A 14,983-nucleotide genomic window follows, 5' to 3' on the forward strand; every position below is an offset into this window, starting at 1 on the left:
AGTCAATTACCTACAAGAGAGTACCCATAGGACTGTCAGCTGATTCCTCAACAGAAACTATGCAGGCCAGAAGGGAGTGTCAAGAAATATTCAAAGTGATGAATACCAAGAACCTACAACCAAGATTACTTTACCCAGCAAAGCTATCATTCAGAATTGAAGGTCAGATAAAGAGCTTCACAGATAAGAAAAAGCTAAAGGAGTTCATCACCACCAAACCAGTATTATATGAAATTCTGAAAGGTATTCTTTAAGAGGAAGAAGAAGGTAAAGATAAAAATTATGAACAAGTACATATCTATCATCAAGTGAATCTAAAAACCAAGGGAATAAAAAATCTGATGAAGAGAATGAACTGGTGAATATAATAGAATCAGGGGCATAGAAAGGGAGTGGACTGACAATTCTCTGGGGGAAATGGATGTGGGGAGTGCAGGAAGAGACTGGACAAAAATTGTACACCTATGGATGAGGACAGTGGGGGTGGGGGGTAAGGGCAGAGGATGGGGTGGAAACCAGGTGGAGGGGAGCTATGGGGGGAAAAAAGAGGAACAACTGTAATAATCTGAACAATAAAGATTTAATTTAAAAAATCTGCCCTAACCGGTTTGGCTCAGTGGATAGAGTGTCGGCCTGCGGACGGAAGGGTCCCAGATTCGATTCTGGTCAAGGGCATGTACCTTGGTTGCGGGAGGCGGCTGATTGGTGTCTCTCATCAATGTTTCTGACTATCCCTCTCCCTTCCTCTATGTAAAAAATCAATAAAATATGTTTTAAAAAAAATCAAAACTTATAAATATTAATAAAAGTAAAAATAGAGAGAGAGGGAGGGAGAGAGAGAGAGAGGTCCTAGGCAAAGGTAAAGGATCTTGAGATGGTAAGAGTAAAGGCAACCCAAAGCATTGTTTGCAAAAATGTCTTGGAGATAAGACACCTCCTCATTTATAAAGAAAGGAAGTATCTATAAGTTTGTATGTTTTGTAAGAGGAAATTAAAGTAGTTCTCATTTGATGGCCTTTGTTTTCTCTATAAAACTGCTGGTAGAAAACAGGTTGGGAGTTTTATGGAAAGTGGAAAGACTTGGAATATTGTAGGAAGTGATAGAGCAAGTTGGCCTGATAAAAGCAATAGGACTAGTAAGCAGTGTTGAGGGCCTGTATACTATTGTAAAAATGAACTCACCAGTTCTGCTTTCCTGTGTGGCTTTCTCAAGCAGGAAGGGAGAGTTCACTTAGGGTTGAGATGGTCACTGGTATAATGCTATTTTCTTAACCAGGGGCATTTTTGCCCTTTAGGCCAGGGGACAGTGTTTGGAGACATTTTTTTTTTTTAATTGTTGTGATGATGGGGGCTGGGGGAGGGCGGTGTTGGGAGAAGATGTAAGAGGAGGACTAGAGGCATCTGGTGTCCAGGGATGTTGCTAAATATCCTACAATTCACAGTATAGCACAAGAATTATCTCCACATATATGTGCCAAGGTTGAGAAACCCTTATCTAGGATTACCTTGATGTTCACCAACAGCATATTTTGGTCTTCTGTAAGCTTTTCCTTGGATTATGGCCCCGAGTTTATAGGCACAGCAATTCTTTCATTGTATGTCTTTTAAAGGAGAGTATGATGAACAGCATACCCCAGATGTGTTTCAAGGACTTGTGATGTCATAAATACAGAATTGGAATAGTTACTCAATCCTCTAGAAGCAAATCTGGACTTACACATAGTTGGTGGGAGCTGCTTACATTGATTTGAGGCATTGAAGTTCTTGTTAAACATAGATATTAAGCCCTAGCTGGTTTGGCTCAGTAGAGAGCAACAGCCTGCAGAATGGAGGGTCCTGGGTTCGATTCCAGTCAAGGGCACATGTTCGGATTGGGGTCTCGATCACCAGTAGGGGTTGTGCAGGAGGCAGCTGATCAAAGATTCTTTTTCATCATTGATGTTTCTATCTCTCTCCCTTCCTCTCTGAAATCAATAAGAATATTTTTTAAAAAGACACAACTTAAAAACACACACACATAGATATTACTAGAGATTCAATAATATAGAAGTAACACTTCAACCTTAATGTAATTTGGTTATCTGACTAGTTTAGTCACTAAAATAGTATCTTGTGGGAATGAGTATAAGCCAAGTTTAATAATACTGGAAAATATATGCACAGTGGGTATAAGAATATAATCATAGGTATTGATGGATTATCTGCTCATGTAAAACTAGCAACACCCTGAGAGATAAGATTATTTTACATTTAACTCTGAGGAAAGTGAGGTTCCAAGAAATCTTGTAATTTTGTCCAAAGTCACAAAGTTCAACATTTCAACTCCGGTCCGTCTGTTCTAAAGCTTTCTCATTGGGACTTGTTCATTTCACTTCCATTAAGTGTTAGTAAGTTTTGCAGAGGAGTAGTGGTTGAAAATTTAGCTGAAACCGTTGCTACTTGGGAAAAAAGTAAGCGCACGAGGGAGGCCCAGAAAGAGTAGAGCATGAAAGAGTAGCCAGGAAGGCTGATCCCGGGAGTGTCTGGTGCTAAGTCTTCCGCAAGCCAGCCTGCCTCTGGGCGTGCTCCTTCCTGAGTGAAGCCTCTTTCCCCTATGTCCGTTGTTCACTCTCGCGTGTTCAAATAAAGCTAGATTATTGAGAAAGGCGGACTCCAAAGGGGGGAAAAAAAAAGGAAGCGCGAAGGCCGCGCCTTGCGCCTGCGCACTGGTGGCGGCGGCGGCGGCGGCGGCGGTGCCCGGCGTGGAGGAGCGGGTCCGGAGCGGGCCGCCGGACCCAAGGCGGAGGAGGGCGTTTGGGAGCGCCTTCGCCCGGGCCTCGGCGGCCTGATGGAGTAAGAGGGTCGGCAGCTAGGGTGAGTACCCAGGGCCGGGCTGTGCTGAGGCGCACGGGGGCGCGGGAGGCCGGGGATCTGCCCCTCGGGAGGTGGGGGCTGCAGGTCGCGGCCGGGTCTGTGCCCCTGCGGGCTGGGGCGCAGGGCAGCCGGGTGGTCCTCGCTCCTGGAGCCCGCGCGGGCGCACGGGCCGGTTGCGTTTCTGGCTTGGGGGGTACACATTCTCGCGGGGGCGTCCCAGGCTCGCTCCCCGCCCCAGCAGGAAATGTGGCTGCAGATCCCTGACCTTTGGGGAAGGCCGCCGACCTCCTCAGGCCTCCGGTGCCGCATTTGCTTACCGGCCTCCGGGACTTTGGGCCAGGGACAAAGTGGAGTGGCAGCCTCTGTTGTGTGTGTGTGTGTGTGTTTTAATTCCTTCCGTTTTCTCCCCCAGTGGCATGCGTTTTAATAATAGAATCATGGAGCGCTTACTATGTGTCAGTTTAATATTTGAGTCCAAATCTCGGTGCATAATTATGGAGAGAAAATGCTTTGCATCCCACTCCCTTCAATCGGCTCCATTTAATCATCTTGAGAGTCAGAATCATGTTGTGAGAGTCGGAGATTAAGTCATCTTGGGGCGTTTGAGATTTCCATGGCTCTTAGCTGGGGACTACCATTCTAGTTCAGGGCAAGTTTTTTTCGTACCTAGCAAATGAATGCTATATTCACCATAATGGTTTATATCGCATTAACTCAAGCCAAAACAACTTTTCAGCACTTACTAAGAGCCTACAGTCTTGTTCTAAATTCCATGGTAAATCTTAAAATTTGTTTTAAACCCTGTTTTCAAGTTTTGGTAGTGAACGAAACAATGGAAGACAATTATTTACATTCAACTAGGATTTACTAGTACTTAGCACCTACTCCACTCAGATACACTCAGGTCTGTCACAAAAAATGAGATATTGTAACCTTGTGGGTTTTTTTTTATTTGGAGCACATTTTAGATGAGGGCTGAGAGTTTGATGGTAATTCGCTCAAGCTAATTTAACTAGTGTTAAGTGGTGATATTCACATACAGTGCCTAAGCTTATCTATTTTTTTCTGTTACTCCAAGTTAGATATATAAAGTACTACTGCTGAGAAGCAACTACATTACAGTTATAGTTTCTGGAGTTAACTATAGGAGTCTAGAAAATGGTCAGAGTTTTTTTTTTTTTTTTAAATATATTTTATTGATTTTTTACAGAAAGGAAGGGAGAGAGATAGTTAGAAACATCGATCAGCTGCCTCCTGCGCATCTCCTACTGGGGATGTGCCCACAACCCAGGTATATGCCCTTGACCGGAATCGAACCTGGGAACTTTCAGTCCGCAGGCCGATGCTCCACTGAGCCAAACCATTTTTGGCGGTCAGAGTTTTTAATTAAGGATACTGGATGGTTTTTTAAAAAGAACTTCAAAATGGCTTGGAAATTGGGAGAGGTATGAAGGAGTCTGATTAGGTTAGTTCAGAACCAATTATTCTGATCAAAAGAAAGATTTAAAGAGGAAGACTGAATGGTAATTATTGTATATTTAGGTTAGAACACATGTAGTTTGAAGGCTACTCTATAAGAAGAGAAGCAAGGAATAATGGCAGCAGATGTCAGCTGTCGTGGTTCTGGGACAAGGAGTGGCTCAGTGAGAAATACACATATTTTGTCATTAGTAATTACAGTAACTAAGTGGGAACTTTGGGATTAATTTGTGTACTCAGTGAATAAGAGCACCTAGGCAGACAAGTTACATATGAATACTCCAATTGCACATCCGCTATGCTAAATTTCTAATTGAAACCTTAGAATCCATTAGATTTCTGTCTTAATTTTTAATCTGAAAGAGATTATCAAAAAGTGAGAGTTCCTAAGTAATGAATCAATAGTGGACTATTTAAGTAAATTATGCATGTGTTAGGATGAGCCAGGGTTCCCATCAAGATGGCAGCATAGTTAAATGCCATACTTGAATCCTCCAACAACCACATCAAAATTACAACTAAACAATAGGACAACTATCATTCAGAGCCACCTGAAATCCAGCTGAACACAAGTCCTGCAGTTAAGGATATAAAGAAGAAGCCACATGGAGACTGGTAGGAGGGGTGGAGGTGCAGACCTGGCCAGTCCCATACCCATGTGTGGCAGATAAAAATCAGGAGGGATATCTGGGCTGCAGAAGTTCCCCTGAGGAGTGAGCGTTCCCAGCCCCACACGAGGCCCCTCAGCCCAGGGTTCCCGTGCCAGGAAGAGAAGCCCCCGTAAGTTCTGGCTGTAAAAACCAGCAGGGATTGTGACTGAGTGAGTTGGAAGGTGGCTGGAGACTCAGGGGTTTCTCTTAAAGGCCCCATACACAGTCTTAGACTCACTTGTTCTAAGTTCTGGTGCTGGGACAGTAGCTCTAAAGGCACCAGGGAGGAACTGAAGTGTCTGGGATCAGGGCAAGAACTGGAGGAGCTGGTTTCTCTCAGACAGAAGTATTGGCAGAGGCTATGCCGTTTCTGAGCCCTCTTTCACAGAGCCTGCTGGCTGGCACCATATCTGAGTCTCCATCAACCTGGCTTACATAGTTAGTCCTACGCTGGTGATTCCCTGAGACCCCACCTCACCCAACTTGTGGGCCTAACCCACATCGTTTCTCCTGGCTTTTCCATACAAACTTGGTTCATGCTTCAAACTTTTCTAAAATCCCTCAAACAGGTAGCATCTGGCCCTGTACCTCTCACTAAGTGGCCCCAGGCCTGGCAGTAGTGGTAGCCAGCTTTGGTGCACAGCTTGGCTTCTCTTGAGCATTTCCAAGCCCACTAGAAGTAGTGGCCATCTGCAGATCACTTTATAGCTCATGCTGGGTGGCCCCAGGCAGAGCACAGGTGGTGGCTGATCTTGGCCTGCGCCTCCCAGGAGGTCTCAGAGTCAGTGCACCTGGACAGCTTCAGACCATGTGGAAGCACTACTTCTACAAGGACACACTCAAGGGGTGGACTCAGTAGGCACCAGAGCCCTGCTGAAGTAAGTCTAGTTCTGTGGGGTCGACCCTGCACAGCAGATCCTTCACATTGGTTGTAGCCAGTCTTCGCAGCTCATCAAACTCAACTACAACGGGAGGTTATACACAGCCCACATAATGCGGAAAATGGTCTTTGACCATAATGGGATCAATGTAGGTATCTTAAAATAGTTGGAAATTCAGTGAAACTTTTAAAGTTATGAGGCAAAGAAGAAATATCAAGAGAAATTAAGTATTTTGAACTGGATGATAAAAATACAACATAATTTGTGGAATAACTGTTATAGCCAAGAGGAGCCTAAGGGGACATAATGACTAAATGTAGCTGTCCCCTGGTTCAGATGCTGGAGAAAAAGGATACTGTGTAAAAAATGAGGGAATAAAGTATAGGCTTAAATTAATAATTATGTGTCAATATTGGTTTGTTAATTGTGACAAATTGTACTAATGTAAGATGTAAATAATACGGGAAACGGGGGCTGGGGGCAAAAGTAACTTTCAGAGACTGAATACCCAAAATATTAATGGGTATATGGGTACTCTGTTACTTTTTCAACTTTTCTGTAAATCTAAAATTATTCTAAAATAAATAGTTTCTTTAAAAGTGCTAAAAAAATTTTGTGCAATACAGCTGTTACAGTGTTTAAAGAGAAGTTTGTAGCCTAAATACCTATTTTAGAAAAGTCTAAAGACAGTGACCTAAAGTTTTATCTTAAGAAGCTAGTAAATGAAAAACAAAATAAACCCAAAGTAGATGGAAGGGAAGATATAATAAAGATGACAGAAGAAATTAATGAAATAGAAAAATACAAAAATAAAATAAAATAACAATGCCAGAAGTTGGTTCTTTGAAAAGATCAACAATATTGATACACCTGTAGATAGACTGATAGTGAAAAACAGAGAACACAACTTGCTGGTATCAGGAATGAAAGGGATTTATCACTACAGATTCTATAGGACAAGGGTGGGCAAGCCCTGGCACGTGTGCCAAACATGGCACGCCAGTAACTTTTGCTGGCACGCGAAACCCTCTCTTATAATCTTCCATTTAAAATTTTTTTCGTAATATCGACTTTTTTATTTTTTAGATAAATTCAGTGTAGGTGCATCTTAGATAAATAATTTTACATAACAAGTTATCTTAAAGACCATCGACATGGATTAATGAGAGAGGGGAAGAGCAATTTCAATAGTGTCAAAAACGAACTATTGAGGACTATTGGGCTTAGGACTTTGTTACATGATTATAACTTTTTAAAAAAATATATATTTTATTGATTTTAGAGAGGGAGGGAGGGGGAGAGAGAGATAGAAACATCAGTGATGAGAGAGAATCATTGATTGGCTGCCTCCTGCGCACCCCTTATGGGATCAAGCCGCGACCCGGGCATGTGCCCTTGACCAGAATCGAACCTGGGACCCTTCAGGCTGACACTCTATTCATTGAGCCAAACCAGCTAGGGCTATAATGATAACTTTTGCTAATATATATATTTTTAAATATATTTTATTGATTTTCACAGGAAGGGAGAGGGATAGAGCGTTAGAAACATCGATGAGAGAGAAACATCGATCAGCTGTCTCCTGCACACCCACTACTGGGAATGTGCCCGCAACCAAGGCACATGCCCTTGACCGGAATTGAACCTGGCACCCTTCATTCTGCAGCCGGATGCTCTATCCACAGAGCCAAACCAGTTAGGGCAATTTTAATTATTTTGTTTTGATTGGTGTTATCCCAGTTTTTGTTGTTGTTATTTTTCCCTTTGGGATATAATACTTTCCAAGTTTCAGAATTAAGTAAGGAATTGGAACCTTAGTAGTTCTAATTCTGAATTATGGTCTGCCCTGTCCATTTCCTTGCCTGGTGATGGGCAATACGAACAGCTTCAACTTGGGGCTCAACTTCTAATGTCTTTTCCCGAGTCACAGCTTTAACTTCCTATCTTTGTTTTAGCCCTATGCTTACTAATAAAGAGTGGTTGCTGCATATACTCCTGCTAAATGTGGTTTAGGGCAGATAATATAAAAAGTAAGGCTAGTGAGTAAAATGCTTATGAATGCAGGAAACCACCAATCACTTGCTTTGGGAAACAGGAGCCAGCCAGAATTTAGACTTAGCACTAGGACTCTTATCCAGAATAAGCCTTTGAAAGTTGCAGTTATATGTTGATGTGCCCTGAAATACTTCCTGACCTCTTTGTCAACTTAGCTAGGAGCTTTGAAACTTTCTTGGAGGCCCGTTCAGCAAATTGAGGACTACTCAGAAATGCCAGTCAGATTTTTGTTTTATAACCTTTTGGGCAACCTATGGGTAATGGCAAAACTTGTTCTGTCACTGAACACTGTCTCTGTTGACCTGTCTTGCTTACGAGAAATCCATTAGTGTTCTGTCAGGGTTAAGGTGGAGGCATAGAGAGTTATCTGTGGAATTCAAAAAACGGCATCTAATCTGAGTTCCCCCTCCCCCCCTTAAGAAATCAATTTTTACGTTTTCCTTCATTGTTTTATAGTATACTTGAGACCTGGTGCACAGATTCATGCACTGGTGGGGTCCCTTGGCCTGGGCTGCAGGGGTCGGGGTGAAACCGGCTCTCCGACATCCTCCAAGGGGTCCTGAATTGCGAGAGGGCACAGGCCAGGCCGAGGGACCCCACCGTGCACGATTGGGGCCGGGGAGGGACCGTGGGAGGGCTCCAGGATGTGTCTGGCCCGTCTTGCATAGTCTGAAGCCTGATCCCAGCAGCAAGCTAACCTACCAGTCAGAGCGTCTGCCCTCTGGTGGTCAGTGCACGTCATAGAGACTGGTTGAATGGTTGGACACTTAGCATATTAGGCTTTTATTATATAGGATTATTGTCATATGAAATCTGAGTTAGCTTTATGTCAAAGTTCAAATATCTTAAGTACTACTGGGTTTGTTGTATTGAATGCTAGAGGTATATGAAAAGACAGATTCCTTTCTCATAGTAAGGCCAAGGAGATTAGACATACCTACTATCAAACAGCCTGTTCTTGCTTATTTCACAAGTTGTTTAAACAGTAAAATTGGATAATGTAACAATGTTGCAAATAAAGTTCTTTGACACTAAACAGTGTTTTCCAGCCTTGAGTTACATAATAAATAGTTGGAGAAATATTCTCCTTTTTTAAAATCCTCACCTGAGGATATGTATTGATTTGAGGGAGGGAAGGAGAAAGACATCCTTGTGAGAAACATTGATTGATTGCCTCCTGTAAGCATCCTAGTTGGGAATCGAACCCACAACCTTTTGGTATACAGGACGATGCTCCAACCAACTGAGCCACTCAGCCGAGAAATATCCTGATATTGATGTTTGAGATGGATTACAGTGTTACGAGATAGTGGTTATTTGGAAGGCTGTCTTGCTGACCAATTTAAGTCACTTTTGAGGAACTCCTCCTGTTAAGGATGGGCAGAGCATAACAAAGTACAAAATGGAGTCTCTGGAGATTCTAATGCAATAGCTCTACTCTGTTTGCACAACTGTATTTATTTCTTTTTATTAATAAATTATGTGGGCGATTCTGATATACTGATATAAGTTTTAGAACTTATTTATATATTAGCAGCAAGAGTCAGGGCAGTGAGTAGAGCAGTGGCTGAAGGGAGAAGAACAGATGTAAGGTCATGCAGGTTTATCACACTGAAGAATAGGTAACAAAAATGAAAAACAGAAATCTGTCAGTACTTAGCATCTAAGTATGGGATTCTGAAGGGGAAAAATCAATAATATGGTTTTTACTATTGGAATGGTACTTGTATTGACAGAATAGTAATTAGGATGTTAAGAAAAGGCACTTAATTACAGGATTTTTAGGCTATTATGACAGGAATATTATAGATATTTCTCATAATTACTTGGAGAAAATTTGAAAGATTTTAGAGTGGGTATATGTAAAAGGTAAGGTGGTTAAAGTGAGGACAGCAGTTGAATTTTATACAGTTACTTGACTTGTATGATGCAACCTCAAGCACTTGGAGATCTGAGTTGTGTGGTAGGGATCCCAGGGGAAACTCTCAATAGAATATTCAGGAGCTTTCTAGATGTGTCCTTTCTGAGTTGTGGTCTCCGCTGATTGGCCAGCACCAGGTCATTATTCCATGCAGCTGGTCCTCCTGAGGCTGGTTTTTTTTTTTTTTTGCTTTTCTGGGCCTGGAGCTGAAATACAACTGAGGCATAGATGTTATCTCTAGCAGCGGTTCTCAACCTGGGGGTCGAACAACCCTTTCACAGGGGTCACCTAAGACCATCGGAAAACACATATATAATTACATATTGTTTTTGTGATTAATCACTATGCTTTAATTATGTTCAGTTTGTAACAATGAAATTGGGGGTCACCACAACATGCAGAACTGTATTAAAGGGTCGCAGCATTGGGAAGGTTGAGAACCACTGATCTCTAGGGAGGAAAGGTCTGGAGGTCAAACCTCACCACTAGCTGTATGTTCGGGGAGGAAGTCACCCTGGGGGTGAGGTCCCACCTACCGTTGTTTATCCAGGTTGCTAGGCACCTGCGGGCTTTCCACTGTGCTTAGTTTTCAGTTGGGTAAATATGTAAAAGCTCCACAAGGACTGCTATTGTTTGTGCCAGACAGTCCCATTTTTATTATTGTTAATCCTTGCCCAGGATTGAAATATATATATATATATATATTTTTTTTTAATTGATTTTTACATACAGGAAGGGAGAGAGAGAGTTAGAAACATCAATGAGAGAGAAACATTGACCAGCTGCCTCCTACATGCCCCCAACTGGGGATTGAGCCCGCAAGCAAGGTACATGCCCTTGACCGAAATCGAACCTGGGACCCTTCAGTCCACAGGCCGATGCTCTGTCTACTGAGCCAGATTGGCTAGGGCTGGACTCGCCTTTTGATAGGTGGGGATAACAAGATCACATTGCAAAAGAGTACATGGGGTGGAAGACATGGCTGTGGCCATCTATGGAAACAGTCTACCACAGTGCTGTTAAAGAATTAAGCCGGTTAATAGGGGAACAGTGCAAATGAGGGTTAGAAAGTATTCTGTCGGAGGGCAGGGAAGGCCTCCTTGATGAGGCTGCATGAGAGAGTGAGCCATGAGGACCATAACGACATCTTGGGGAAGAATGTTTCATGCAGAGAGAACAGGAGATACAGAAGAAGCCTTAGGGTAGGAGAATCCCTGGTGTGAGCAAGGAATAGCGTGGAGGGATAGAGGGAGAGTGGTAGGGCATGGAGTCAGAGAGAAAGTGAGAAACAGACTTTGTAGCTCGTGACAAAGGACTTTGGATCTTGTCTGAATGAGGTGGGAATCTATTGAAAGATTCTGAGCAGAGGAATTGTGATCTGATTTAAATTCTGATTTAAATTTTAAAAGAATCTCATTCTGAGAATCTCTGGCTACTGTTTTGAGAATAGACTGTAAGAGGATAAGAGTAGAAATAGGAAGTCAAATCAGTAGGCTAGTTCCTTGTGATGATATGCTAAGTAGTGATGAATAGTTGGGTTTTGGATATATTTCAAGGTGGGACTGACAGGATTTGCTGGTGAGGGTGGATATGGGGTGAGAAAGCGGGACCAAGGATGATTCTCAAAGTTTTTGCTCTAGGTACCTGGAAAATTGGAATTTTCATTTACCAAGATGAGAAGACTGGGGGAGGAACAGGGTGGAGGTGAGGGAGATGTAAAACTTGTATTTTGGGCCAAGCTAAGAAGAATCTAAGAAGACATCTGAGGGGGGAAAAAGGTTACTAAATGTTACTTCCTCATTGCAGGTGTGACGTTGAGTGCTTCAGATCTGGTCACTATGGTACGAGAACGAAAATGCATATTGTGCAACATTGTGTACAGCTCAAAAAAGGTAATAATAGAAGAGGGAGAATCTGAGGCTTTGTGACTGGTCTTTTTTGTTGTTAATCCTCATTGATTTTTAGAGAGTAGAAGGGAGGGAAGTGGGGGGGAGAGAGAGAGAGAAGCATCAATGTGAGAGAGAAACATCGACTGGATGCCTCATGCACATACCCCCACCAGGGTGGGGAATTAACCTGCAACCCAGGTATGAGCCCCTGGCCAGGAATCGAACCCAAGACCCTTTGGCGCACGGGCCGATGCATTACCACTGAACCACATGGCCAGGGCATGACTGGTCATTTTTTTCAGAGACATCATATGAAATTTATAGATGGGTAAAAGCTTTTATTTAAAAAAAATCTTTATTGTTGAAAGTATTACATATGTCTCTTTTTCCCCTCCCCCTTTGACCCCTTCTAGAATGCCCAATGGGTAAAAGCTTTTAATGCTGTCTTTTTTTTATTTATTTATTTATTTATTTATTTATTTTTTTAAAATATATTTTATTGATTTTTACAGAGAGGAAGGGAGAGGGATAGAGAGTTAGAAACATCGATGAGAGCGAAACATTGACCAGCTGCCTCCTGCACACTCCCCACCGGGGATGTGCCCGCAACCAAGGTACATGCCCTTGACCGGAATCGAACCTGGGACCTTTCAGTCTGCAGGCCGACGCTCCATCCACTGAGCCAAACCGGTTTGGCTAATGCTGTCTTATTTATACTTCTTTCTTAAACCATAGTCTCATTCCACTGGTTTCTTTCTCATTACTGACTCATAAAGCCAGTAACTCTTATTAAACCTCTACCCAGAATCTGAGGATACTCAAAAGTAGATAATAAAGAGAAATTTAGTTAATAGTTATGGAGAAAATACCTTAACATTTAAGTTATTTGAGGTTGTACTACTTTCTGATTAGCTGAGAATAACTAAGGATACAGCATTATGTTCGTCTGCATTCCATTTCTGCCTATGCTTGTGAAAAGTGCAGGACAGCAGAAATGGTATTAATATCCTCGATGTCCACAGGGTGGGGATATTGCTCCAAGAAAAACAGACATTTTTGAGAACGAAAAGAATTTCCCTGTGCCTAGGGAAGTTGGCTGCAAGTTGTCTCACTTTTTGCTTTTTCTTGCCTTTATCCTTTGCTTTCAAAGTAGTGCAGCTAGCTTAAATATTGAGGATTTTTTTTTCTATTCTTTTTTTTTTTAATATATTTCTTTATTGATTTCAGAGAGGAAGGGCGAGGGAGAGAGAGGTAGAAACACCAATGATGAGAGAGAATCATTGATCGGCTGCATCCTGCACACCCCCTACTGGGGATTGAGCCCGCAACCCAGGCATGTGCCCTTGGCTGGAATCGAACCTGGGACCCTTCAGTCTGCAGGCTGACGCTCTATCCACTGACTCTCTATTCTTTTAAGATGTTCTTTAATATTGGGAATTCAGATAACGGGGAAGATCATTGTGAGCTCTCTGAAAGATATTTGGAAGTAAGATGGTTTGAAATAAATAGAGAAGAGATATTTTGGGTGAGAGAACGTGTACAAAGATACAGAAGTATAATGGCATATAACAGTTCTAGGAGTTGGTAAGAAGGCTCATCTGATTAAAACAGTTTCATCTTGGGAATGGTGGGACTGTAATTTAATTTGTAATTTAAGTGGAGACAGTAAACGGTGTTGAATGCAAGACTGAGGGGCTTGACTATGGTCCATCGAGTAGGCTGGGATGAAGAATTTTTTTTTCCTTACAGGATATCTGATAGTGATGGAAAAGTAAGTTGAGATTTCAAAATCATTCTACCTAATAAAGAGGGAATGTGCTAATTGACCCTCATGCTGTCGCAAAGATGGTGGTGCCCACAGCCAGTGAGGAGGGGATATGCTAATTGACTGTCATGCCCTCAAAGCTGGCGGCGCCCAGTCCCCTCAGCTCTGCTGCGGTGCCTGCCTCTGGAGTCCCCCAGTCCCCTCAGCCCCCCAGCTGCCCAGGGCCGCCTGAGGCTCAGATAACCAGGGCGCCCGAGGCTTGCGCTGCTGGCAGTGGCAGCAGCAGAGGTGTGATGGGGCATCGCCTTCCCCTGATCGCTGGGTCGCCTCCCGCCCCTGAGGGCTCCTGGACTGTGAGGGGGAGGTCAGGCTGAGGGACACCCCCTCTAGGGCATGGATTTTCATGCACCAGGCCTCTAGTGTTTAATAATATACCTACTGCCTTTTACAAAAGTAAACAACAAAACAAACTGCTTTTCTAGTTTTAAAAAATTTAGATCAGGGTTTACACAAATTTTCCATAAACAGAAATCCCTTATGGCTACTTTCAGATTGGAGAGATCGGAAATTGATAAAGCGTGAGGTACATAGATAGACACTCAGAGGAGTGAACTCGGACTTTGATGGAGTAGTAGCCCTATCTTGTGATATTTCATAATTTTGCTATTTTAAGTCTTCTACTCTGGTTTCAAACATATTTTAGTATCTTCACACTTTTATATGGATCATAATGAAGTTAAATCAAGGACTGGGATTATCCTTAGGCAAAGCCAACTACAGGCCTTTAAGCAAGGGAATGGCATGATTTAAGTGTTAAGATTAATGTGGTCTAAGAAATTAGCATTATAGGTAATTGAAAGAAATAGCTCTGATACTATTTTTAGATAGATCATGAACAACTTATGTTGAAGCAGTGCTCTCTCTAGTTTCCCAAAGTAGTGTAACCCTGGTTTTTTCCAAATACACTGTGGAGGAAAAAGGAATCTTAGGTTGACTTTTTTTTTTTTAAATTAAATCTTTATTGTTCAGATTATTACAGTTGGTCCTCTTTTTTCCCCCCATAACACCCCTCCACCCGGTTCCCACCCCATTCTCCACCCTTACTCCCGCCCCACTGTCCTCATCCATAGGTGCACGATTATTGTCTAGTCTATTCCCACATCCTCCACACCCCTTTCCCCCCCAAGAATAGTCAGTCCACTCCCTTTCTATGCCTCTGATTCTATTATAATCACCAGTTCATTCTGTTCATTAGATTATTTATTCACTTGATTCTTAGATTCACTTGTTGATAGATGCGTATTTGTTGTTCATAATTTGTATCTTTACCTTTTTCTTCTTCTTCCTCTTCTTAAAGGATACCTTTCAGCATTTCATATAATACTGGTTTGGTGGTGATGAACTCCTTTAGCTTTTCCTTATCTGTGAAGCTCTTTATCTGACCTTCAATTCTGAATGATAGCTTTGCTGGATAAAGTAATCTTGGTTAT

General features: G+C 42.4%; 1 protein-coding gene across 1 annotated transcript in view; it reads left to right on the forward strand.

Annotated features, from left to right (window-relative positions):
* The first annotated feature begins 2,700 nt into the window (after positions 1 to 2,700).
* Positions 2,701 to 14,983, forward strand: part of ZNF106 (zinc finger protein 106) — a 60,616-nt gene continuing 48,333 nt past the window's right edge. Inside the window, exons 1-2 of the mRNA XM_081095650.1 lie at positions 2,701 to 2,853; positions 11,646 to 11,731. Of these exons, the coding sequence (XP_080951776.1) occupies positions 11,678 to 11,731 (54 nt within the window). The 5' untranslated portion in view covers positions 2,701 to 2,853; positions 11,646 to 11,677. The remainder of the gene's footprint in view (positions 2,854 to 11,645; positions 11,732 to 14,983) is intronic.

The sequence above is a fragment of the Myotis nattereri genome (assembly GCF_964212035.1).
Source record: "Myotis nattereri genome assembly, chromosome: 1".
Lineage (NCBI taxonomy): Eukaryota > Metazoa > Chordata > Mammalia > Chiroptera > Vespertilionidae > Myotis > Myotis nattereri.